This window comes from Dendrobates tinctorius, unplaced genomic scaffold (genome assembly GCF_039654945.1).
Source record: "Dendrobates tinctorius isolate UK_male_01 unplaced genomic scaffold, ASM3965494v1 ptg000007l, whole genome shotgun sequence".
Taxonomy (NCBI): Eukaryota; Metazoa; Chordata; class Amphibia; order Anura; family Dendrobatidae; genus Dendrobates; species Dendrobates tinctorius.
This window is the reverse complement of record NW_027361675.1, coordinates 40,274,811-40,299,530: the sequence shown is the minus strand read 5'-3', so window position 1 is coordinate 40,299,530 and position 24,720 is coordinate 40,274,811. Positions and strand designations below refer to the sequence as shown.

At 41.3% G+C, this 24,720-nt stretch overlaps 1 protein-coding gene across 1 annotated transcript; it reads left to right on the top strand.

Annotated features, from left to right (window-relative positions):
- Positions 1-7,908: 7,908 nt before the first annotated feature.
- Positions 7,909-21,022, top strand: LOC141085884 (ovochymase-2-like). Its single transcript, XM_073571502.1, has 4 exons — positions 7,909-8,049; positions 10,108-10,343; positions 11,995-12,107; positions 20,292-21,022. Exons 1-4 carry the CDS (start codon positions 7,979-7,981, stop codon positions 20,454-20,456), a joined length of 585 nt encoding a protein of 194 aa, XP_073427603.1. The 5' UTR covers positions 7,909-7,978; the 3' UTR covers positions 20,457-21,022.
- The last annotated feature ends 3,698 nt before the right edge of the window (positions 21,023-24,720 follow it).

Here is a 24,720-nt window from a genome sequence, read left to right as displayed (position 1 = left end):
TAAATTTGTTTGGTGATGTGAAACATTTAAGTGTGACAAATATGCAAAAGAATAGGAAATCAGGAAGGGGGCAAACACGTTTTCACACAACTGTAGCAGAACTGTGTGTGTCTGAACTGAGGGAGTATATAGCAGAGGTGTGTGTGTCAGAGCTGAGTGAGTATATAGCAGAGCTGTGTGTGTCAGAGTTGAGTGAGTATATAGCAGGGATGTGTGTGTGTCAGAGCTAAGTGAGTATATAGCAGAGGTGTGTTTCAGAGTTGAGTGAGTATATAGTAGAGCTGTGTCAGAGCTGAGTGAGCATATAGCAGAGATGTGTGTGTGTTTCAGAGCAGAGTGCGTATATAGCAGATATGTGTGTGTATCAGCTGAGTGAGAATATAGCAGAGCTGTGTGTGTATCAGAGCTGAGTAAGTATATAGCAGACCTGAGTGAGTGTAGAGCTGAGTGCATGTACATTAAAGCCGTGTGTTGCAGTGATGAGAGAGTGAAAACCCCCTGCAGAGACCTGGAAACCATCTGCAGAGACTTTGAAGACTTAGGCAAGAAAGTGAAAGAACTGGGAGCGCAGGTGGTCTTCTCTTCCATCCTCCCAGTGGATGGCCATGGAACAAGGAGGTGGAATAAGATTCTGCAGGTGAACAACTGGCTACGTCGATGGTGCCGTCAGCAAAGATTTGGATTTCTGGATCACAGAGTGAGGTACCTTTACGATGGACTACTTGCTAGAGGTGGGGTGCACCTTACGAAGACTGGAAAACATGTATTTGGAAGTCGTCTTGCTACACTTGTAAGGAGAGCTTTAAACTAGAACAACATGGGAAGGGAAGCAAAAGACTAGAAAAAGCCATACACCTGACAAATGCTATTGAGAACTCTGCTATTAGAAGTGGAAAGGAAGAACAGGAAGAACAAAGACAAAAGAATCTAATTAATAAAAATATTGGAGAAAGAGAAACCAATCACAAACTAAAATGTTTCTATACTAATGCACAAAGCATGGGCAACAAACAAGGAGAATTGGAACTACTAACGCAGGAAAAGAAATATGATGTCATTGGAATCACTGAAACTTGGTGGGACAATACACATGATTGGAATACAAGACTAGAAGGATACAACTTTTTTGCAAGAAACAGACTTGATAAACGAGGAGGAGGTGTCGCATTGTATGTTAGAAACGCGTATATCTGCACAGAGATTGAAGCTTCAGAGACTGGGAGTTCTGTGGAAACTGTTTGGGTAAGAATACAAGGACAGAACAATGGAAAGGACACCATTGTAGGCATTTACTACAGGCCACCTGTGCAAGCTGAAGATATGGATGAACTCTTTATGCATCAAATGGCCAAGTTCTCCCAAAAATATGACATAGTTGTCATGGGAGATTTCAACTATCCAGACATTTGTTGGGAATCTCTCTCAGGCAAAACTAACAGGTCAAGGAAATTCTTATCCTCTCTTGCTGACAACTTTATCTTCCAAAAGGTAGGGGAGAAAACAAGGGGAACTGCTACCTTGGATCTAATCCTTATAAACAGGGAGGAAATGGTTGAGGAGGTAAAAGTGGCTGGGACCCTAGGAGGTAGCGACCATGCTATTTTAGAATTTTGGATAACTAGAGGAGGAAGACCTGTGAAGACTCAGATGTCAAGGTTAGATTTCAGAAAGGCAGATTTTAAGGGATTCAGAAAGAGAATTGGAGGGATCCAATGGCTGGATATCCTTAAAGACAAAAATGTCCAGGAAGGATGGGAAATCTTGAAAAATGAAATTCTCAAAGCACAATTGTTAACAATTCCGAAAAGAGGGAAGAATAGGAAGCATTTAAGGAAGCCAGGATGGATGAACACAGAACTTAAGCACATGCTAAAAAGGAAGAAAAAAATGTTTATAAAATGGAAAGAGGGAGGCATATCTAAAGAAGAATATAATGCTGTCTGCAGAACCTGCAGGGCACAAATCAGATTAGCTAAAGCTGACAATTAATTGAGACTTGCAAGAGATGTCAAAAGCAATAATAAAGGATTTTGGGGATATGTCAAAAGTAAAAGAAAAGTCAAAGATGCTATAGGATTTTTACAGGATGAAAATGATGAAATGGTAAGACAGGATGTTGAGAAGGCCGAACTTTTAAATTCCTATTTTGCATCTGTTTTCTCTCAGAAAGGAAATGTGACATCAACTGTTCTTCACTGTCCTATTAAGGGAATAGAAGAATCCAGGATATCTATAAACCGAAAGATAGTGAGGAAACACTTAGCTAACCTAAATGAATTCAAGTCTCCAGGTCCAGATGAATTACAGCCCAGAGTACTGAAGGAGATAGCAGAAGAAATTTTTGAACCCCTCTCCATAATATTTGAAAATTCTTGGAGAACAGGAGAAGTCCCAGAAGACTGGAGAAGAGCAAATGTTGTTCCTATCTTCAAAAAGGGGAAGAAGGTGGACCCAGGCAACTATAGGCCGGTGAGTCTGACTTCTATACCAGGAAAGATCTTTGAACAAATTATTAAACAACATGTATGTCAGTACCTGGATAAGAATGAAGTGATTAAACAGAGTCAGCATGGGTTTGTAACTAATAAGTCATGTCAGACTAACTTAATTTCCTTCTATGATGGAATCACTGATTGGGTGGATCAAGGAAATGCTGTAGATATAGAATATCTTGACTTCAGCAAAGCATTTGACAATGTATCTCATACAATCCTTATTGAAAAAATGACTAAGTATGGAATGGACAAGGCAACTGTTAGGTGGATTCATAACTGGCTTAGTGATCGGACCCAAAGAGTGGTCGTAAATGGCTGCACATCCAGTTGGAAGAATGTCTCAAGTGGGGTACCACAGGGCTCTGTCCTGGGCCCTTTATTGTTCAACATCTTTATCAACGATTTAGATGAAGGAATTGAGGGTAAACTGATTAAATTTGCTGATGACACAAAGCTAGGAGGGATAGCTAATACTAGAGAAGAGAGAGAGAGGATTCAAAAAGATATAAATAAACTGGAGAAGTGGGCAGCAACTAACAGAATGGTTTTTAACAGGGAAAAATGCAAAGTACTACATCTGGGCAATAAAAATGAAAAAAGCATATACAGAATGGGAGGAATAGGCCTAAGCAACAGCACATGTGAAAAAGACTTGGGTATACTAATAGATCACAAACTGAATATGAGTCAACAGTGTGATGCAGCAGCAAAAAAAGCAAATGCAATTCTAGGATGTATTAACAGAAGCATACAGTCTAGATCACGTGAAGTCATTATTTCCCTCTACTCCTCTTTGGTCAGACCTCATCTGGAATATTGTGTCCAGTTTTGGGCACCACATTTTAAAAAAGACATCAACAAACTGGAGCAAGTTCAGAAAAGAGCAACCAGAATGGTGACCGGTCTGCAAACCCTGTCTTATGAGGAAAGGTTGCAGGATTTGGGATTGTTTAGTTTGCAAAAGAGAAGACTGAGAGGAGACTTAATAGCTGTCTACAAATATCTCAAGGGCTGTCACATTGTAGAAGGATCATCTTTATTCTCATTTGCACAAGGAAAGACTAGAAGCAATGGGATGAAACTAAATGGGAGGAGACACAGATTAGATATTAGAAAAAACTTTTTGACAGTTAGAGTGATCAATGAGTGGAACAGGCTGCCACGGGAGGTGGTGAGTTCTCCTTCAATGGAAGTCTTCAAACAGAGGCTGGACAGACATCTGACTGGGATGATTTAGCGAATCCTGCTTTGAGCAGGGGGTTGGACCAGATGGCCCAGGAGGTCCCTTCCAACTCTACGATTCTATGATTCTATGATTCTATGAATAACGGAGCTGAGTTGCTTTTAAGATACAAGGGGGTTATTGGGGATGAGGGTAATAGTGTAAGGGGACAGTATATGGGGGGAGGGTAAGTGTTAGGAGGGGGCACAATATAGAGACTGGGCAGTGTGATGAAATAGTATGAGAGACAGTATAAAGAGGAAACGGTGTGGATGAACAATTCAGAAAATGTGGATGCAGAAAGGGAAAAAGTATAGATATTTGACAAAATGAAAGAAGACGATATGGACAGAGGGCCAAGTATGGAAAGGGAGCAGCATGGGGTGGCACTGAAAACATCTACAGTGTGGCATTAATAGCTAAGTAGCAGTTAGGCTATGTGCACACGAGTAAATGGATGTAGAAACTTCTGCACCATTTCTGTATCTCTTGGCAGGAAAAACGCAGCTGCAAAAATGCACATTTTTGCCCTGTGTTTTTGTTTGATTTGAGTGACGTGAATGGTGAAAAACGCACAGAGAATTTACATGCTGCAGACTTTTTTCTGCAAAAAAGGGGCAGCAGTGCTTATCCGCCCAGTCACAGAACTAATGCGGCAAACCCATGTAGTAAAGATAGCGACAACACAGGTGCAAAATACTGATGAGACAACCACTCACAACCTACCAATTCATGGAGGCAGTAATTGCTTGGTATTATTGCACAGAAGCTGCTTGTATAGGACACTGGTCACACACAGGTAATGCACAGCATCTGGCTTACAGTCTATTAGTGACACACATACTGTTACATCAGGTGGGCTGCCCAGCACTATCTAAGTGCACCCCATGAGAACAGTGGGTCGCCCTTCCAGGGCTGTGGGGTACTCTGTACCGGGCTGGTCTCTCAGAGGGAGGTGTCACAGCAGCGGTGACCCGGTCCGTGGCCCTGGGCGCCCATGTAACAGGGGGTTTGAGTGATGATACCAGGATATGGAAGAGGAACCATGCATACCAGGACAGGGATGAAGGGGCCATGCATACCAGGATATGGAAGAAGAAGAACCATGCATACCAGGACAGGGATGAGGGGGCCATGCATACCAGGATGGGGATGAGGGGGCCATGCATACCAGGATAGGGATGAGGAGGCCATGTATACCAGGATGGGGATGAGGGGGCCATGCATACCAGGATGGGGATGAGGGGGCCATGCATACCAGGATAGGGATGAGGGGGCCATGCATACCAGGATAGGGATGAGGGGGCCATGTATACCAGGATGGGGATAAGGGTGCCATGCATATAAGGATAAGGGGACGATGTGTATCAGGAAAGGGATGAGGGGGCCACGCATACCAGGATAGACATGAGTACCTGGATTGGGGACATATATATACCAGGATCAGGAATATTAGTGCAGAATTGACCACATTTTTTGCTTCAATTTTTTTTTCTATTTTCCTCCTCTAAAACCTAGGTGCATGTTATAGTCTGAAAAATACAGTAATTCTGGAATTTTTGGAGGATTTTTAGTCTTTTTTTGTGGCTTTACTATTTAGTTTAGATTATTTTCTGCACCAAATCTGCAAGTCAAAAATAAGCAACGTGTGCATTACATTTCAGATTTCTTACTCACTTTGCTGGCATCAGGATTACTTCAGGTTTAGGTTGTAAATCTGCATGGCAAAAATGCACCAAATCTGCAACATGTGCACAAGCCCTTAGGGAACATGCTCACGATCAGGAAGAACAGCGCTTTGGACACGGCTCACCTGCGCTACATCTAAAAAGCTGTGTTCTAGGATACAGGCACAGTGGATGGGATTTATAGAAATCTCATGCCCACTGTGCTTCTATCAACCGCTGCATAAACTTACCCGCTGTGCGGGTTTACAAACCGCAGCATGTCAAGCTCTTGCTTGTAATGTTGATTGCGGATTCAAATATCAGGGAGATTCACAGAAAATAAAAAGTAACATTTCTGTAATTGCTTTTTATTTTTTGTAGTTTTATAGCAACAAAAATCTGACTTTTTCTTCACCTTGGTATACTGGGAACATGGAAATACATTGTTTTATACAATGAATCTCTTTGTATAATAGCATAATCTGATTCTGGGATCACTGCCTGCAGTACAGGTCAAGATTACCAAATTCACCATTATACAATGTTGTAGTCTGTGTTTCATGGGTAGAGCCACAGCCTTCAAACATGGAGGGCGAGTTTGAGTCTGAGTCCCGGGAGACCCGATCGCAGGACAAGGGTGAATATTTTAATTTAATTTATTAATTGAACAGAGAGATGTGGCCCCGCCCCTGAGGGGAGGAACGGAGAGACGAAGACTTCGGAGAGAAGAGAGGTGAGTATCAGGACAGTCCCGCTAAATCCAGGACGGTTGGGAGCCATGTTATAATCCATAAGTGACACTAGATAAAGTGTGACGTGAAGTTGCAGACAACTGTACATGACATAGCAATGTTAGGATTTAAGGGATTCAGGGTTCACTGCGTGCAATACAGGTCAAGATAACCAAATGGCCGTCAATTACAATTGAAATTTACAGCTATACAAAAGAAACTTGAGGGCACAACAGAAATGCAAGAGATCACTGACTACACACTTAAGTAATCTGCTTGAACGACAGAGGAGAAAAGACGAGTGTATAAGCAAGTCAAGATCACCAAAACTAGAATATAATCATTTTTATTAAACGCAAATAAACAACACATTGATAAAAACAATTAAAAAAGGCTGAACAAATAACTACCTGGGGGTCCGTGTGAGGACCAACAGCCAACAATCTTCCTCCAAAGTGCTAGCTGAGAACAGGCAAAATGGGCAAAATGCAATAAAATGGTTGTACCGTGATGAAAAGATCACAGAATTGTAAATTGGTGCTGGATCTAAATATACAGAGAAAAGGCAACAAAATAAATCATCCATTTAATCATACACTGATTATATTGTAGGAAGTTATAATCAAAGCTTCTCAGAGGAATCAATCATACACAGACGTGTAGAGCCACAACACGCAATGAAATGCAAATAAGCAGAGTCAGAGTTAGATGAACCTACATGTATACACCTGGATAAATAGAAAACCAAGGCATGTAGATTAGAGAAGCCTATCAGCCAGAGCACAGATTAATAGAGTCCAACCAAAAGTGGTATGAGACAAATGATCAGCCTCATTGCAATATTGAGACAATATTGCAACCTACTAGTGGATGGACCCACGCGTATCGCCACCTATGAGCATGGCTTCCTCATCTCCGACTCCGATAGTGCAGTGCACAGGCACCGGGCCTCGCTGACCTTTCCCGGCGCCTGCGCACTGCAGTACTTGGCTCTGCTCTCAACAGGGCAGATAAAGTACACCTGCACAGGAGCCATGACAAGAAGCAAGGAAGATGACAACATCGCATGAAGATGGGAGGCGCTGGACCCGGACCTACGATGCCCATCGGACCGGACCGCCCCCAGGGGAGTATAATAAAACTTGTTTGTCTTCTCTTTAGGTTAGATCGGCGGCTTATCTACAGCATTTGCTGTAGATAAGTCCCGGAAGGCAGTGGCTGCAGCTCATAGCTGAAAAAGGAGGTGACAGGTTCCCTTTAAGGCTGGGTTGACATGTCCTAGTGCGTTTGTTTTGCTGCCATTGCGATAAAACCTCATTGTTTTTGCTGCAACTCTTATAAACCTTTGTAGAACAGTGAATTTTACTGCAATTGCAGTGTTCACATTTGCGGAGGGAAAAAACGCAACTTGATAGCAAATTGTGAATGCATCCTAAATGTGCACGATAGTAACCACATAACTTGTGCATGTGAAGCTCATGGTTTGAATATGCTCTGTATGGACAAGCCATGCGGTTAAATAATATTATACCACAATGCAAAACGGTAGTAATTTGTGTTAATTATGTGGTTCCCGGCTAATCGACACAACCAATCTGTGGCTGCATCGTGTTCAGGCACCATAATGGATGCAATACCATACATAAGGCCCTAGAGTGAGCTGTAAATCCTACCTCCTATGTGAACCCATCCTAAAGCAACGCTAAATGAGAGCCCTCTGCAGAAGCCATTGGAGGAGATCCCAAGGATGCTCTTATGACTTTGTATTCTATGCTTGTTGTCTTTACAGGGGTGACGCCGTGCCCAATATTTTTGAATTTAAACCAGACTGGGCCTTGGCTCGTAATTCTGCAAGAAAATAAAATGACTTTGTGCACTGGAAGCTTATTGAGTAGCTTCTGGATACTGAGCTCAGCGAGCTGTATTAAAAACAGGTGAGTTTATGTAGATTTGTGTGTAGAACGCTAAGGCTATGTGCACACGCCGCGGATTCTGCTGCGGATCCGCAGAGGTTTTGGCCCTGTGGATCCGCAGCAGTTTCTGCTGCAATGTACAGTACCATTAAAATCTATGAAAAACAAAAAACACTGTGCACATGCTGCAGATTTTTCCGTGCGGATTTGCTGCGGTTTCTAATCCGCAGCTTGTCAATTCTTTGTGCGGATACATGATCAGGTGTCAAACCGCAGGGCAAAACCGCAGGCTAATCCGCAGATAAACCGCAGGTCTTTTGACCTGCGGATTTTGCAAAATCCGCGCGGAAAAATCTGCAGCACAATCCGCAACGTGTGCACTTACCCTTACCCGAGATTAGAAGCAGCAGTCCAAGAGTGAAAGAGGCAGAAAAATGAAGTATATTCACCTACACATAGACCATCAATACTTGATTAGTGGGCAGAGACAGGAGCAGCAGGGGAATGGAAAGAGGTGGGGGTTTTTTTTTTCTCTCAATGAGTACATTGTGGGGGCAATTATACCATTTGCAGGGCTATGTGGGGGCCATTATACTATTTGGAGGGCTATGTGGGGGCCATTGTACTATTTGGAGGGCTATGTGGGGGCCATTATACTATTTGGAGGGCTATGTGGGGCCAATTCTATTGTTTGTAGGGCTGTATGGGGGGCTATTATACTGTTTGGAGGATTATGTGGGGGCCATTATATTATTTGGATGATTATGTGGGGGTCATTATATTATTTGGACGGCTATTTGTGGGGGCCTGTATACTGTTTGGAGGTCTAATCCGGGCCATTGTATTGTATGCAGACCATTATACAGTGTGGAGGATTGTGTAAGGTTTCATCATACTGTGTGGTGGGCATTATACTGTTTGGAGGGTTAGTGGGGGTCATTCTACAGTCTGGAGGGTTGTGTAGTGTCCATTTTGTGAGGGGGCTGTCAATCAATGTGGAGGTGTGTGGGGGCCATTATACTATGTGGAGGGCCATAATACTGAATGGAGGGCCATCATATTTAGTGGATAACTGGGTGGGAGACTGTAGGAGCCATCCTACTGTGCTGGGCCACTGTGGAGGTATCATACATTGCGAGGTGGAGGGTGTATACTGTAGGGTCATCATACTGTGAGTGTGGAGGAATTCACTGTGAGGATATCATACTGTGCTTAGGGGGCACTTTTGTTGACATCATACTTTATGGGGGTCATGAAAGGGTATTTTAGTACGTGGGAACATTAAGGGGCTTCAATAAAAACAAAATTACTTTGTAAGGGCGGCAACATTGTGAGATATGCTCTTCTGTGTCCCTGCCAAATATTATTTACTTTTTGTCTGGGGGGGTAATTAGGAGTTCTGCTATGGGGCCTTATGATTTCTATGTTTGCCCTTTCTCTGCCGACTTGGCAACAAGCTATAGACAATATAATACACAAGCTCTCATAGCAGGAGAACAACAGAAGATAGCAAAAGCAAGTCAACTGAAGTGATGATTACCATACAGGGAGGGCAATGTATAAAGATCATTTTTAATAGTATGCCAGACTGCAGGGGTGCATGCAATGAATCACTAGTATTCTAACTTGGAGCCACCTACTGTGATGGCAGCAGTTTATTAATGGGAAACCTGATGACAGGTTCCCTTGAAGATCAGTGATCATGTCCTGATGCCCAGATGTGATGGGGATTGTTTGGCTCTCCTGAAGAGAAACAAGCTTCAATGGATTTAAGAAAATTTTGTAAAAATTGTAGTTTGCTTCAATACAACAAAAATGCTTATATTTCTTTGCTCCCAGAGGTTGATAACTATACCTGATAAACTACTACAGTGGTTTTGAATTTTGACAATTTCATGCGATTTCATGAACTTGGGGCAAGAAAGCAAACTTCTTAACTTTCATGCCTATACACATGAAATATATGGAGTAAAAATACAAATAATTGACAATACAAGTGTGGTCAGGTTGTATTCTTGTCTAGATATAGTGTAACTATCATCCAATATCTAAAGGTGTAACTGGTGTATCTTTTCTCAGGGATCTCTCCTTGCTGTCTATAAAGGGGGGAGATGGACAAATATCTTTAAGAATAGAGTCAGTTATCCAACACCCCAACTTCACAACTTCACCCGTATTAAGCAACTTCGCCTTGATTCGCCTTTCAACACCAATGTGGTTCACGTCATCCATGCTTCCCATATGCCTCTCACAGGTGTCACAGGACCCAGAAATTGCAAGTGTGTGTAGTACCATGGTCTGGAATACCTTGACTAGTAAGTAATCCGACCTTCCAAGTATGAATATAACAACAAAGAATATCCCAATATGTAGTAGATGTAATTATATTAGCAAATATCTCTAATTAGAAATGTAGTATAGTTCTTCTGATTCAATATGTTGCTTACCCATGTGTAGGGCATTGCATTAGCTTAAGTATCTATGGTTACGACCACTGATATAGTGACCAGCGTCGGAATTTTTCCAGGGTCTCGGATGTCGGAGGTAGCCAAGACCCCAGAGAACATGATTCAGGTCATGTAAAAAAATAAATAAAAATTAAAATCGCCCTCAGTTTCATTAAAAACAAACATATTTGGTATTACTACTTAAATAAAATATTAAATTGATTAACCTGTATGGTAAACACCATAAATGGAAAAAATTGAAAATTCTAGAATTGCATAAATCACCTCCATAAAAAAATGCAATAAAAAGTTATTAAAATGTCATATGTACCCCAAATTATCGGTAAAAAAAATCAACTCACCATGCAAATAACAAGTTGTTAATCAGCTCCATTAACTGAAAAATACAACTTTTTTCAGGTTTTGGAAAATGACACAAAGCAAAATATTTTTTTTACAAAATTCTGTAAATATAATATTTTAAATTACTTAATTAGATAAGAAAATGTTAAAAGTTTGGTATTTTTGTAATCACACTGACTTGGATAGAAAAATATTCAGGATTGAGAGTCCTCAGTAGTTGATACCTTTTAATGGCTAACTGAAAAGATGGTAACACATTGCAAGCTTTCGAGACTACTCAGGTCTCTTCATCAGGCTAGACTAATACAAAATCTGAAGTCACATATTTATGCACAATACAGCCTAGAAAAAATGCAATAGATAAGACAAGTGACGTGAAGCAGAACTATCAATATGGGAGAGGGAGTTCTCCCTCTCCCATATTGATAGTTCTGCTTCACGTCACTTGTCTTATCTATTGCATTTTTTCTCGGCTGTATTGTGCATAAATATGTGACTTCAGATTTTGTATTAGTCTAGCCTGATGAAGAGACCTGAGTAGTCTCGAAAGCTTGCAATGTGTTACCATCTTTTCAGTTAGCCATTAAAAGGTATCAACTACTGAGGACTCTCAATCCTGAATATTTTTCTATCTACTGGCTAACACGGTACAAAGATATACATCTTTCCTGTATCAAACTGACTTGGATAATATTTCCAGGTAATTTTTCAAACTCAATTATAATCCTAAAAAGAAAACGATGGCGTAATTGAAAGGGTTTAAGATTAGATAATTTTCTTATTACACATTCAATTTAAAGGCCGTCTCTCCACAACGCACCATCACTCAGACACAATTAGTGTGAAAATATTATATGTTACTTACCAACATGGAGATTGATAAAAGAAGAATGCGCCATTTGGGCAAAGGTTATGTAACCCCACCTCTAGTCTGACCCGAACATGCCAAGATTGGGTCACATATTTCAGGGCTGTTGGCAACTATTGTGATATGTTTTTGAAACCCCCTATGATGCTCTTAAAAAAATTAAACCCAGGTACAAGACAAAGGATGTAACATTTGAAATAAATCTGCAGTAAATTCATTCAGAGCCAAAAAGTTGATGACCAATTGCCTAATCTAGGGTGAATGAAAACTGAAGCTTTTGCTTAACAGGTGGCTTCTCGGGTTTGGCTGGGACTGTGACCTCGGAACTGACGTGCCTCAGTAAGAGTGAACAAGGGACTCTCTACTTCCAGCCATCCACATCAAAAATCTCACTTAACCAGGTAAATAAGTCTGTTATGAGAGTTGTTGGTAAATGTGCAACAGCCCTGGCACGGGGCCATTCCGTTCACTGTTATCCACCCCGATGCAGTGTTCACAGCCGACTGAATAACCACAGACAACAGGTCTCTGGGATAACAGCTGCTTTACTTCAGCAGAACGGGGAGAAATAACTTGGAATAATGGTAACAGTCCACATTGGGAATCCACGGCGAATACAGTTCAGGATTGGATTCTGACACAGAATTGAGGTTCTTGAGCTTTAAGAACCTGTATTAGTTAAGAGCAGTACTAGCAAGTAATTATAAGAGAGTTCATAGTCTCTTCATGGCATAAAGACAGAAGAGGGAATTTACAGACCTGATATCCCCTATTCATTTTCTCAGCTGGTCACGGTATGTGCAGAAATATACTTGAAGTAAATAACGGATAATTTGCGGTGAGGCGGGAGACCCTCGATTTCCTCAACACGCAGAGCAATAGATTCTTCTGTACACATTTAGTGCGACCTAATGCTGTAAGAAACGCCTTAAATTGGACAGCATGGATCCAGGGTTAAAAAAAGGTTAAAAGTCTTCAGCCATCTTTCCTGTAGAAGTCAGGGGAAGATCCAAGGCATTAGGCCTGGCTGTAAGTCTTGAGATGAAGAGAAGGAAGGATGAACTTCCAGGCTTGGAGCCTGGAGGGGGTCAAGAGACCCCTCACATGAGGTCTGCTCTAGGTCACATCTTGAACCAGACTTCTCAGGGAACCTTCCAGAAACATGTCTTGTCTCCACAGAGACTGGAGGTAGCTCCTCCTATTGAACCTTGGTGACAGGGTCACAGACCAATAGGATAATTCTCAATTCTTGTGTCAGACTTCACATTGTGAGAATAATATATAAATCATGAATATATGAGATTAGCGAATAATGGATTCATTTAAACCATATAACAGTAAAAGGATAACTTAGGGGTGAGTTGAAGTGTACAAAAGCTACTACGGTCCAGGGTTACTTTAAGGGAAATACCCAGTCTGGACTTCCATGGAAAGGACATAGTTTTCAAGTTCTTTGTGGCTTTCAGTGCTGAGAACCTCACCAATCTCTAGAGTTGGAGGTGTTATGTTCCCTGGGTCTGCCTTGACACAAATGTTGGCGTTCATTATCTTATCGTATATCCAGTGGATATAGACTGGCAGACTGCTGCTCAAGGGATGTGAAAATCCAAAAACTATGGTGTGTTTGCTGTGTTTTTTTAACTTTTGCCCAACTACTTCCAAAAAGAAAAATTAACCCCTTTACCCCCAAGGGTGGTTTGCACGTTCATGACCGGGCCAATTTTTACAATTCTGACCACTGTCCCTTTATGAGGTAATAACTCTGAAACGCTTCCATGGATCCCAGTGATTCTGACATTGTTTTCTTGTGACATATTGTACTTCATGTTAGTGGTAAAATTTCATTGATATAGCTTGCGTTTATTTGTGAAAAAAATGAAAATTTGGCAAAAATTTTGAAAATTTCGCAATTTTCCAACTTTGAATTTTTATGCCCTTAAATCACAGAGCTATGGCACACAAAAAAAATTAATAAATAACATTTCACATATGTTTACTTTACATCAACACAATTTTGGAACCAAAATTTTTTTTTGTTAGGAAGTTATAAGGGTTAAAAGTTGACCTGCGATTTCTCATTTTTGCAACACCATTTTATTTTTAGGGACCACATCACATTTGAAGTCACTTTGAGGGATCTATATGATAGAACACACCCAAAAGTGATACCATTCTAAAAACTGCACCACTCAAGGTGCTCAAAAGCACATACAAGAAGTTTATTAACCCTTCAGGAATTTTTTGAATGTCTAAAAAAAATGAACATTTAACTTTTTTTCACAAAAAAATTACTTCAGGTCTAATTTTTTTATTTTACCAAGGGTAACAGGAGAAATTGGACTGCAAAAGTTATTGTGCAATTTGTCCTGAGTACACTGATACCTGATATGTTGGGGGGAACCACTGTTTCAGCGCATGGCAGAGCTCAGAAGGGAAGGAGCGCCGTTTGACTTTTTCAATGCAAAATTGTCTGGAATTCAGATCGGACGCCATGTCACATTTGGAGAGCCCCTGATGTGCCTAAACAGTGGAAACCTCCCACAAGTGACCCAATTTTGGAAAATATACCCCCCAAGGAACTTATCTAGATATGTGGTGAGAACTTTGAACCCCCAAGGGCTTCACAGAAGTTTATAACATACAGCCGTAAAATTAAAAAATCAAATTTTTTCCACAAAAATGATCTTTTCACCCCAATTTTTATTTTCCCAAGGGTAACAGAACCGCAAAAGTTATTGTGCAATTTGTCCTGAGTATGCTGATACCCCACATGTGGGGGTAAACCACTATTTGGGCGCATGGCAGAGCTCGGAAAGGAAGCAGTGCCATTAGACTTTTTTGGCTGGAATTGGGATCGGACGCCATGCCGCATTTGGAAAGTCCCTGATGTGCCTAAACAGTGGAAACCCCCCACAAATGACACCACTTTGGAAACTAGACCTCCAAGGAACTTATCTAGATGTGTGGTGAGCACTCGGAACCCTCAAGGGCTTCACAGAAGTTTATAACGCCCGGGCGTGAAAATAAAAAAATATTTTTTCCACAAGCATGATCTTTTAGTCCCCAATTTTTTTATTTTGCCAAAGGTAACAGGAGAAATTGGACCCCAAAAGTTGTTGTCCAATTTATCCTGAGTACTCTGATAGCTGATAGCCCATATGTGGGAGAAAACTACTGTGTGGGCACACGTCGGGGCTCAGAAGGGAAGTAGTGATGTTTTTTAATGCAGACTTTGATGGAATGGTCTGTGGGTGTCATGTTGCCTTTGGAGAGCCCTTGATGTACATAAACTGTGGAAACCCCCCACAAGTGACCCCATTTTGGAAACTAGACCCCCCCACAGAACTTATCTAGATGTGTGGTGAGCACTGTGAACCCCCAAGTGCTTCACAGAAGTTTATAGCGCCCGGGCGTGAAAATAAAAAAATCATATTTTTTTTCACAAAAATGATATTTTTGCCTTCAATTTTTTATTTTCCTAAGGGTAACAGGAGAAATTGGACCCCAAAAGTTGTTTTGCAATTTGTCCTGAGTAGGCTGATACCCCATATATGGGGGTAAAACACTGTTTGGGCGCATGGCAGAGCTTGGAAGGGAAGAAGCACCGTTTGACTTTTTCAACGCAGAATTGTCTGGAATTGAGATCAGACACCATGTTGCGTTTGGAGAGCACCTGATGTGCCCAAACAGTGGAAACCCCCAATTCTAACTCCAACCCTAACCCCAACACACCCCTAACCCTAATCTCAGCCCTAACCCTAGACCTAACCCTAGCCCTATCCCTAACCTTAACCCTAACCCTAATGGGAAAATGGAAATAAATACATTTTTGAATTTTATTATTTTTCCCTAAATAAGGGGGTGATAAAGGGGGGTTTGATTTACTATTTATGGCGGGTTTTTATGTTTGGCAGCTGTCATACGCTAAAAGACGCTTTTTATTGTAAAAATAGTTTTTGCATCACCACATTTTGAGAGCTATAATTTTTCCATATTTTGACCCACCAAGTCATGTGAGGTCTTATTTTTTGCAGGACGAGTTGACGTTTTTATTGGTACCATTTTCGGGTATGTGACACTTTTTGATCGCTTTTTATTCCGATTTTTGGGACGCAGAATGAACAAAAAACAGCATTTCATGAATTTCTTTTGGGGGGTGCGTTTACACCGTTCTGCGTGTGGTAAAATTGATAAAGTGTTTTTATTCTTCGGGTCAGTGCGATTACAGCGATACCTCATTTATGTCTTTTTTATGTTTTGGCGCCTTTGTGCAATGAAAGCAATTTTATATAAAAAATAATTATTTTTGCATCGCTTTATTCTGCGAGTTATAACTTTTTTATTTTTTTGCTGATGATGCTGTGTAGTGGCTCGTTTTTTGCGGGACAAGATGACGTTTTCAGCGGTACCATGGTAATTTATATCCGTCTTTTTGATCGCGCGTTATTGCACTTTTTGTTCAGCATTATGATAATAAAGCTTTGTTTTTTGCTTTGTTTTTTATTTTTATTTTTGAAGGGGTTCGCTAAAGGGGTTAACTAATGGGACAGTTTTATAGGGCGGGTCATTATGGACGCGGCGATACTAAATGTGTGTAATTTTATTGTTTTTTTTTTCCAAAAAATGAATTTATTAGGGAATTATTTATTTTTTTTAATTTATTTAGTGATTTTTTTATAAATTATTTTTACACTTTTTTTTAACTTTATTACATTGTCCCGGGGGGGACATTATTGTAATATGTCAGATCGCTGACCTGACACCTTTCACAGCAGTGTGTCAGATCGGCGATCTACAGGCACTGCTGGAGGCTTTCTCAGAGCCTGCTCTCAGCAGGCCCCCAAAGCTCCCCGCCGCCATATTGGATCTGGGGACCTGCAGGGAAGGAGGCCCCCGCAGCAGTGCTGCACATCGCGCTGCTGCGGGGTCTTAGGGAAGCACGGAGGGAGCCCCCTCCCTGCCGATGCTTCCCTAAACCCCTGGTACACTGCGATCGTGTTTCATCGCAGTGTGCCAGGGGTTAGTGTTTCATCGCAATGTGCAAGGGGTTAATGTGCCAGGGGCGGTCCGTGACCGCCCCTGACACATAGTGCCAGGTGTCAGCTGTGATAATCAGCTGACACCCGGCCGCGATCAGCTCCGCTCCCCCCGTGAGCGCCGCTGATCGTTATGACGTACTATCCCGTCCATGTGTATAGGGGCCCGGTCCCATGGAAGGGATAGTACGTTACATGTCAGGAAGGGGTTAATAATCATTTCTCAATGTTATATAGTACTATTAAAGTTGTCTCATTAGAAACAACCCCTTTCAAAATGAATGCAGCTGCCAGGGTGATCAGCTGATTGTGAAAATGTACAGGGTGGGTCATTTATATGGATACACATAAATAAAATGGGAATGGTTGGTGATATCAACTTCCTGTTTGAGGCACATTAGTATATGGGAGGGGGGAACTTTTCAAGATGGGTGGTGACCATGGCGGCCATTTTGAAGTCGGACATTTTGGATCCAACTTTATTTTTTCCAAAGGGAACAGGGTCATGTGACACATCAAACTTACTGAGAATTTCACAAGAAAAACAATGGTGTGCTTGGTTTTAACGTTACTTTATTCTTTCATGAGTTATTTACAAGTTTATGACCACTTATAAAATGTGTTCAAAGTGCTGCCCATTGTGTTGGATTGTCAATGCAACTCTCTTCTCCCATTCTTGACACACTGATAGTAACACCGCAGAAGAAATGCTAGTCTAAGGGGGTCAGATTCCTTGTAGGAATGCTCGGACCTGACACCCATAATGTGTTGGAGCAACATCTTGCTGGAAAACTCAGGGAACGTGCCATCTTCAGTGCATAAAGAGGGCAACACATCATCATGTAGCAATTTCAGATATCCAGTGGCATTGAGGTTTCCATTGATGAAAAATGGCCCCACTATCTTTGTACCCCATTTACCACACCATACCCTCAAGTAGGGGTATCAGGTCCGAGCATTCCTACATGAACAATTTCCTGGAAAGTGGATTGGTCGTCGTGGGCCAGTTGAATAGCCACCAAGGTCTCCTGATCTGACCCCCTTAGACTTTTATCTTTGGGGTCATCTGAAGGCAATTGTCTATGCTGTGAAGATACGAGATGTGCAGCATCTGAAACAACTGATACTGGAAGCCTGTGCTAGCATTTCTTCTGCGGTGTTGCTATCAGTGTGTCAAGAGTGGGAGAAGAGGGGTGCATTGACAATCCAACACAATGGGCAGCACTTTGAACACATTTTATAAGTGGTCATAAACTTGTAAATAACTCATGAAAGAATAAAGGTACATTAAAACCAAGCACACCATTGTTTTTCTTGTGAAATTCTCAATAAGTTTGTCACATGACCCTCTTTCCATTGAAAAAATAAAGTTGGATCCAAAATGGCTGACTTTTAAATGGCCGCCATGGTCACCACCCATCTTGAAAGGTTCCCCCCTCCCATATACTAATGTGTCACAAACAGGAAGTTGATATCATCAACCATTCCCATTTTATTTAGGTGTGTCCATATAAATGGCCCACCCTGTAGTCTAAAGGAGCAGACAGATGGTTTCAAAAATGCACCATAGGTCAGTTTATGCTGAGTAAAAAAAAAAAAAACACAGTGGCAATGAGATTTCTATAAATCCAATCGACTTTGCTGAACCTGTAAGACACTGCTTTTTTTTACGCAGCAAAAATACATAGAATCAAAAACTCATTGTGGGAATTTAACCTTACATGGAAGACTCCAATCTGCCAGATCTAAAGTCATTCCTATCAAGCAGCAGAAGGTCTGGCTGATAGAGGTGGATCTTGAGGAAAGGATGTGATTATATATTTATATTCACTAACTGGGCAAATAGTCAGCGGTTGTCAATTTGAAACAAATGCTGTAAAGATGTAACATGCTACAAAAAAAACAAGCCCTGGGATTGCTAGTCTGACAAGAATGTAAGAGGTTATGGCTCTCAGAGTACCGTAATGAAAAGAGTCAGTGTCCTTTTAAAGGGGCTTTTTCAGCTTTAGGGTACTACAAGCTATCAGTAACCAGATTCTCCGGAGTTGCGAGCAGCTTTGTGACCGCAACTATGCAAATTGCATACTCTCGATCACTTTTCCGATTAGACATATCCGGGTTCACTTGCATTTAATCAGGCCGTGCACATCTAGTTGGCATGTGACTGCTGCTGGTACTAGGGAACCATCTCCATGAGTGTGATATGAGGCTTCACAAGTGTGCAGTCACTCAAAGAATGGACCACCCTTTTTAAAGGTGTTCTCCACATTGGACATTTCCTAATTGTTGGAAGGTTGCAGAATACAAAGCGTCCCAGCATGGACTACCGTACATTGCTTTATCACTCACTGTCATAATGTAAATTTCCTGATATGTCTTTGGAGTGTGGGAGGAAACCCACGCAAACACAGTTAGAACATAAAATCTCCTAGCAGATGTTGTCCTGGTTAAATTTGCACTCAGGACCTCTGTTTTGCAAAGCAACAGTGCTAACTACTAAGCCACCGAGTTATCCACACCTACTTAAAAACTGGTCTGAGGCTACTTTCACACTTGCTTTTTTTTGCAGCGCGTTTTTCCCGCAAAAAAACGCATGGAAAAAAAAGCATACAAACGCATACAAATGCTGCGTTTTTTTCAAGCATTTTTATGCGCATGCATGAAAAACGCAGCGTTTTTATGCGTTTAGTGCGTTTTTGCCGCGTTTGCGTTTTTTTACAACATTAGTTGGCCTCACCAAAAAAATCAAGATAGGGTTAGGATTAACAATAACCCAAACCATGACTTTACTAACCCTAACCCTTAACCAAACCATACTAACCCTAACCCTTAACCAAGCAATACTAACCCTAACCCTTAACCAAACCATACTAACCCTTAACCAAACCCCTAACTAACCCTAAACCCTAACCCTTAACCAAACCATACTAACCCTAACCCCCCTTAACTAACCCTAACTCTAACCCAAACCCCTAATTTCCATTGTCTAACCAATGGTCAGCAAAAAAACGCATACATGAGCATGCCAATGCGCACATATGCGCACCCATAGACTTACAATGGGTGTCTTGCTGTAAAAAAACGCATTGCGCGCATGCGTTTTTTTGAGGCAAGTCGGACGCCCAAAAAATGCAACAGGATGCATTTTGTGCGCCCAAGCGCACACCACAAAAAAAGCATGCGTGTAAAAATGCATACAAATGCATGTGTATGCGCACATAAGCGCATCCCATGCAAAATATAGGGGGAAAAAGCGCATGCGTTTTTTTAGCGCTAAAATACAGCGCAAAAAAATGCAAGTGTGAAACCAGCCTGAGGTGACTGTATGTAATATGTAATTTTACCAGAAAAGTAGCGCTGCATGCTGCACTGTTATTTTTGAGTGTCTGATAGAGCCTCTTGATAGAACTCTCAAATCAGATGAGTAAACCTAAGTGCCCAAATGGATTGTGGGCTCACAGTAACTTGTCATCACCATGATATTTAAATGTGTCAATGCCATGAAATGCTCTGTAACACTAATGTAGGAAGTTCTTGTTTCTTTTGCAGACAGACACAGGGTATGCACTTGTGTGCATGAATGCAACAGATGGCACCGCTTACCTTCAAGGCATTTCAAGTCCATCCACCAGTAGCCTCCTAGACAGCCCGTGTCTGAGCTTCACTGGTATTGGACAAACCATTAGCTGGATCAACTCTTACTTACTATCCTGATCGGTGTATGTTCAGCAACAAGTCGTGATTCAGTAGCAAAATTGTCCCATCCTTTAGATAACAGAAAACAGTCATCTCCATTTTCCTCCCTAATCCACTACCATCACATTATCTGCCTCCATAACAGCATTCTTTAGATGGTTGTAGCATAGAAACCAGTTTAATAAGTTTGGCAAGAGGGTACACTAGTTCCTGTCGCTATGAATAATGTAGGTGAGTAAATAAAATTGATAAGGAAATAATGTAGGAATGCTTTCAAGATGGCAGATAAAGTGCTAGTGGTGCCAAAAGGGGAGGAAATCCTGATGACTGGTTAGGCCCCTTTCACACATCAGTTTTTTTGCCGTCAGTCACAATCCATTGGCTCGATGGATCCGTCGAAGATTGAGAAAAACTGATGCGATTGATCCGACTAGCGGATCCGGCGAAAAAACGAATCCGTTGCATCAGTTTTTTCATCCGTTTCTTGTTTTTCGACGGATCCTTTTTTTCTATTTTAACCAAAGTTTTGTACCCCAACTGAGAATGCGCCAATACAGTAAAAGCACACTGGCATGTTTAATAAAGAATCGAAAGAATAGATATATACACATAGAATACAAACAATATATATATATATATATATATATATATATATATATATAAGCTCAAAAAATAAACGGAACACAGCCTGTTGCAAATGGAAGTGTTCCCTTTATTTTTTTTGAGCAGTATATATACGTCATTGAGACACATATATGTATATTTATAGTTCATAGAGTTCTACATAGCATAATAGCCGCTAAATCAATTGCCGGGTTTTGTAAAATCATTATGACACATGGTTTACATATAGTAAACCATGGCATATCAAAACGATTGATAAGTGCCAGTGTTTATAAATTTATTAGTTTGTGTTCGGAAAAATTAGGAACTCTAGGGGTTAAATTTTAGGCTATAATCGTGGAAAAAATTGCGTGGGCTCCTGCGCAATTTTCTCCGCCAGAGAGGGAAAGCCAGTGAGTGAGGGCAGATATTAATAGCCTAGGAAGGGATCATGATTATTGCCCCCCACTCGGCTACAAACATCTGCCCCCAGCCACCCCAGAAAAGGTGCATCTGTAAGACACAGTCTCTCTATTCCCACTGCCTTTAGCGGTGGCATGTGGGTTAATAAAGGGTTAATGTCACCCTGCATTTGAAAGGTGACATTAAGCCGGGTTAATAATTTGAGAGGTGTCAATAAGACACCTATCTATTAGTAATCTATATATATAGTAGTACAGGGTAAAAAAAAACCTGAATCTTGTTCGCCTGTAAAAAACAAAAAAAAACAAAAAACAACAATATCCATACCTCTCCGCAGTTCAGTCAGGCCCCCCCCCCTGAAATCCATCACAAGGGGTTAACTAGTTTACAACCAGGAGTGGTGCTAATGCTACCGGCCCTGCTGTAAACCACTGCAGAATGAATTAAATCATGTCTGCGCAGGCTCTCCGGCTGACCGGGGATGAACTGATAAGCGTGGGAAAGTTTTGAACTTTTTACCCACGCTGTCAGTTCACCTCCAGTCAGCCGGGGACTCCGCGCAGCCTCAGTGACGGATTGCGACTGATGGCAACAAACTGATGTGTGAAAGGGGCCTTACCTGGGATTTTTTTTTTTAATTAATTCTGCTCCTTCCCCAACTCCAGTCTGTGTTTGCTTTAAACTCTCATCCACATTCTCACTTTGGATTTTCAACATGCAAATCTTGCATTTTTGCAATGAGTTATTGCCTGTCACTTGTTTTAATTAGACAAGGTGAGTAGTCCAAGAGGCAAATCCCAAGCCCTTAGCTAGACTGGCATGTCTAACACCATACACATGGGGAGAGACCAGTCAGTCTGTGTGTGAAGATGATGGGGCACACCTTGTGGACTACTAACCTAGCTTAAGGTGGCACTTTTATTGAGGTATTTGTCTGTACTAATGTGTTTGAAATATAGTAACTGGTCTCCAATTCATCCTGCCCATGGTACGGCAGCATGAATCAAGTGACAGGTTCCCTTTAATGTTCATAATCGTTCATATCTGAATAATGATTGCTTGATATCAATAGGGCTGTGCTAATTCCGGCCTACAATAGTCCTTGTCATCAAATCCCTGACCCCGAGGTCCACGATGGGGGTGCATTTGCAGCTTATGTGATTGTGACTAACAGCATCTTCTGTCCAGCTTTATTATACAGTACTTCATTGAATATGCTGTGGGACATGACTAATTGTATTACACAATCATGACCTTTGCATGCATTGCAGACAGCTTTTTTTGAACACACAGAAACGTAATAAAAGGAGGACAATGATAAAATAGAAAATGTATTTTATTTTTAATAAAACATTATATAGTTGCCTTCATATAAAAATAAAGCTTTCCCTTATCTGACTGTGGTTTTATTTTTCTCATATAACATGGAACGCCAAATGTACAGGAATACATAATATACATACATTGACTTTCTGAATCCACAGTGCCACTACTTGCAATATGTAGCGCAATTACTGTATTTGCTTACCTATAGGAGGCAGCTTGCTATAAAATGCACATATTTAGATATCCATAAATAGGAAGAATATATTTTCTACTAATTAAAACTTCCGATGGTGTAAATAAGCCAAGGGGTCAGTAAAGTGGTCGGAGGAGCTTTATGGGAAGGTAATAGGTAAGCAGTCAGCTCTCCTATCGGTGTTCTACACAACACTGCTGCAATCACAGCAGACACACAGCTCTGCTGAATACACACACTACTGCTACATACATATATACACACACTACTGCTACATACATATATACACACACAGCTCTTTTGCACTTTATTTTGCGTACACAACTTTGCTGCATGCACACATATCTACACCTCTGCTGCAGGCATCCTACACCAATTGTAAATGGGGCCACAGAGCTCACCCCTCCTTCAGGGGTCTGACATTTGTCAAAGGAAGTGTGAACTCTGCGGCCCCTTAGCAGCCATTGATTGCTTTACCACTTGAATACTTCAGTCAATGGCACGCAAGTGAAAGATGATCTGATATGGACATGGTGAGAGCAGCACAGGTATGGGGGGGGGGGGTTATCTGCTTTGTGCCCCCCCCCCCAATTTTACACTCATGAATAAAGCATTGAAGGAGTAGATAACCCCTTAAATCAAGAGTAGTCTAGTACCAGGTATAAAGTCTTAATAAATTCCTATACTTTCCAGCTTTCCAAAGGCATGTGACTGATATCCTGGCTGCATCTTTATTGCCAAAATTCAGAAGTGTGCTGTTTGTAGACATGCAGCATGGTGCTAGACTCTGCGGGTCCCACTGCCTCTGCTGTCCTAATCAAATAGACCAATGTCAGTCAGAAAAGAAAGAACTATGCCACTGCATAGCGCTCCTAATGATCATGAAGGATGCAATATGAGCCTTCTCTCAGTCAGATGAAGATGCGTTCAGACTATAAGATGTCCACATATTCTATGAAAAGTGTGACTCGGGGCGCAGTCAGACGGCCATATAACACGGACAACGATCACATCTCAGTGCTTAGACTGGCTGTCAGCTCTCCTGACCCAATCGTGACAGTATGTGTTCCTTTACAGACATCACGCAAGCCGCCGGTCAGTCCGAGCATTGCAATGCAATCGTCGTCCGTGTTATACGGAGTAAAAAAAATATGGTACATTGCGTTTTAAAACGTGCACAGGAATTCAGTCATATTTGGTGTTACAGTTCACCATTCCTCTATTTATTAGAAAAACAGTAGTGTGCATCTCAATATTCCCAAAAGTATCATCTCCTCACACTGGTTACACAAACCAAAATTCATTACTAGTTTACACATAGTATTACTCTACAAAGCCGACTGTAATCACTTAATAGGAGGCAATTTAAGAAAATAATAGTAAAAAAGTACATTTTCAGGGAACATTGGCCAGAAAGCTCTTGGAGTCTGTCCAGCTCCCCTCACATGCGTATTTTGGATCTGTATTACGCAAGTACCGAAAATGACCAGCATTCATTTCCGTTGGGGAAATGAATCTATTTTTATATCACAATGTTTTTTTGTAATTAAAAATGCAGCTAACGCCATCAGATGCCTTATATCCAGGGCCGTAGAGTCGGTAAGAAAAACCTCAGACTCCTCAATGTCCCTGACCCCCCAGCCCTGCCTCACTACTGAGCATGTGCATAAAGTGCAGCACAGATTCATCTCTACTAAAAGCCGAGATTCTGAGATCAGGAACAGATATGACAAAATA

Coding starts and splice junctions, on each gene's coding strand:
- LOC141085884 (XM_073571502.1), top strand. CDS start 7,979: ATGACTTTGTGCACTGGAAGCTTATTGAGTAGCTTCTGGATACTGAGC. Junction 10,344..11,994: donor GGTCTGGAATACCTTGACTA/GTAAGTAATCCG, acceptor TTTGCTTAACAG/GTGGCTTCTCGGGTTTGGCT. Junction 12,108..20,291: donor CAAAAATCTCACTTAACCAG/GTAAATAAGTCT, acceptor TTTCTTTTGCAG/ACAGACACAGGGTATGCACT.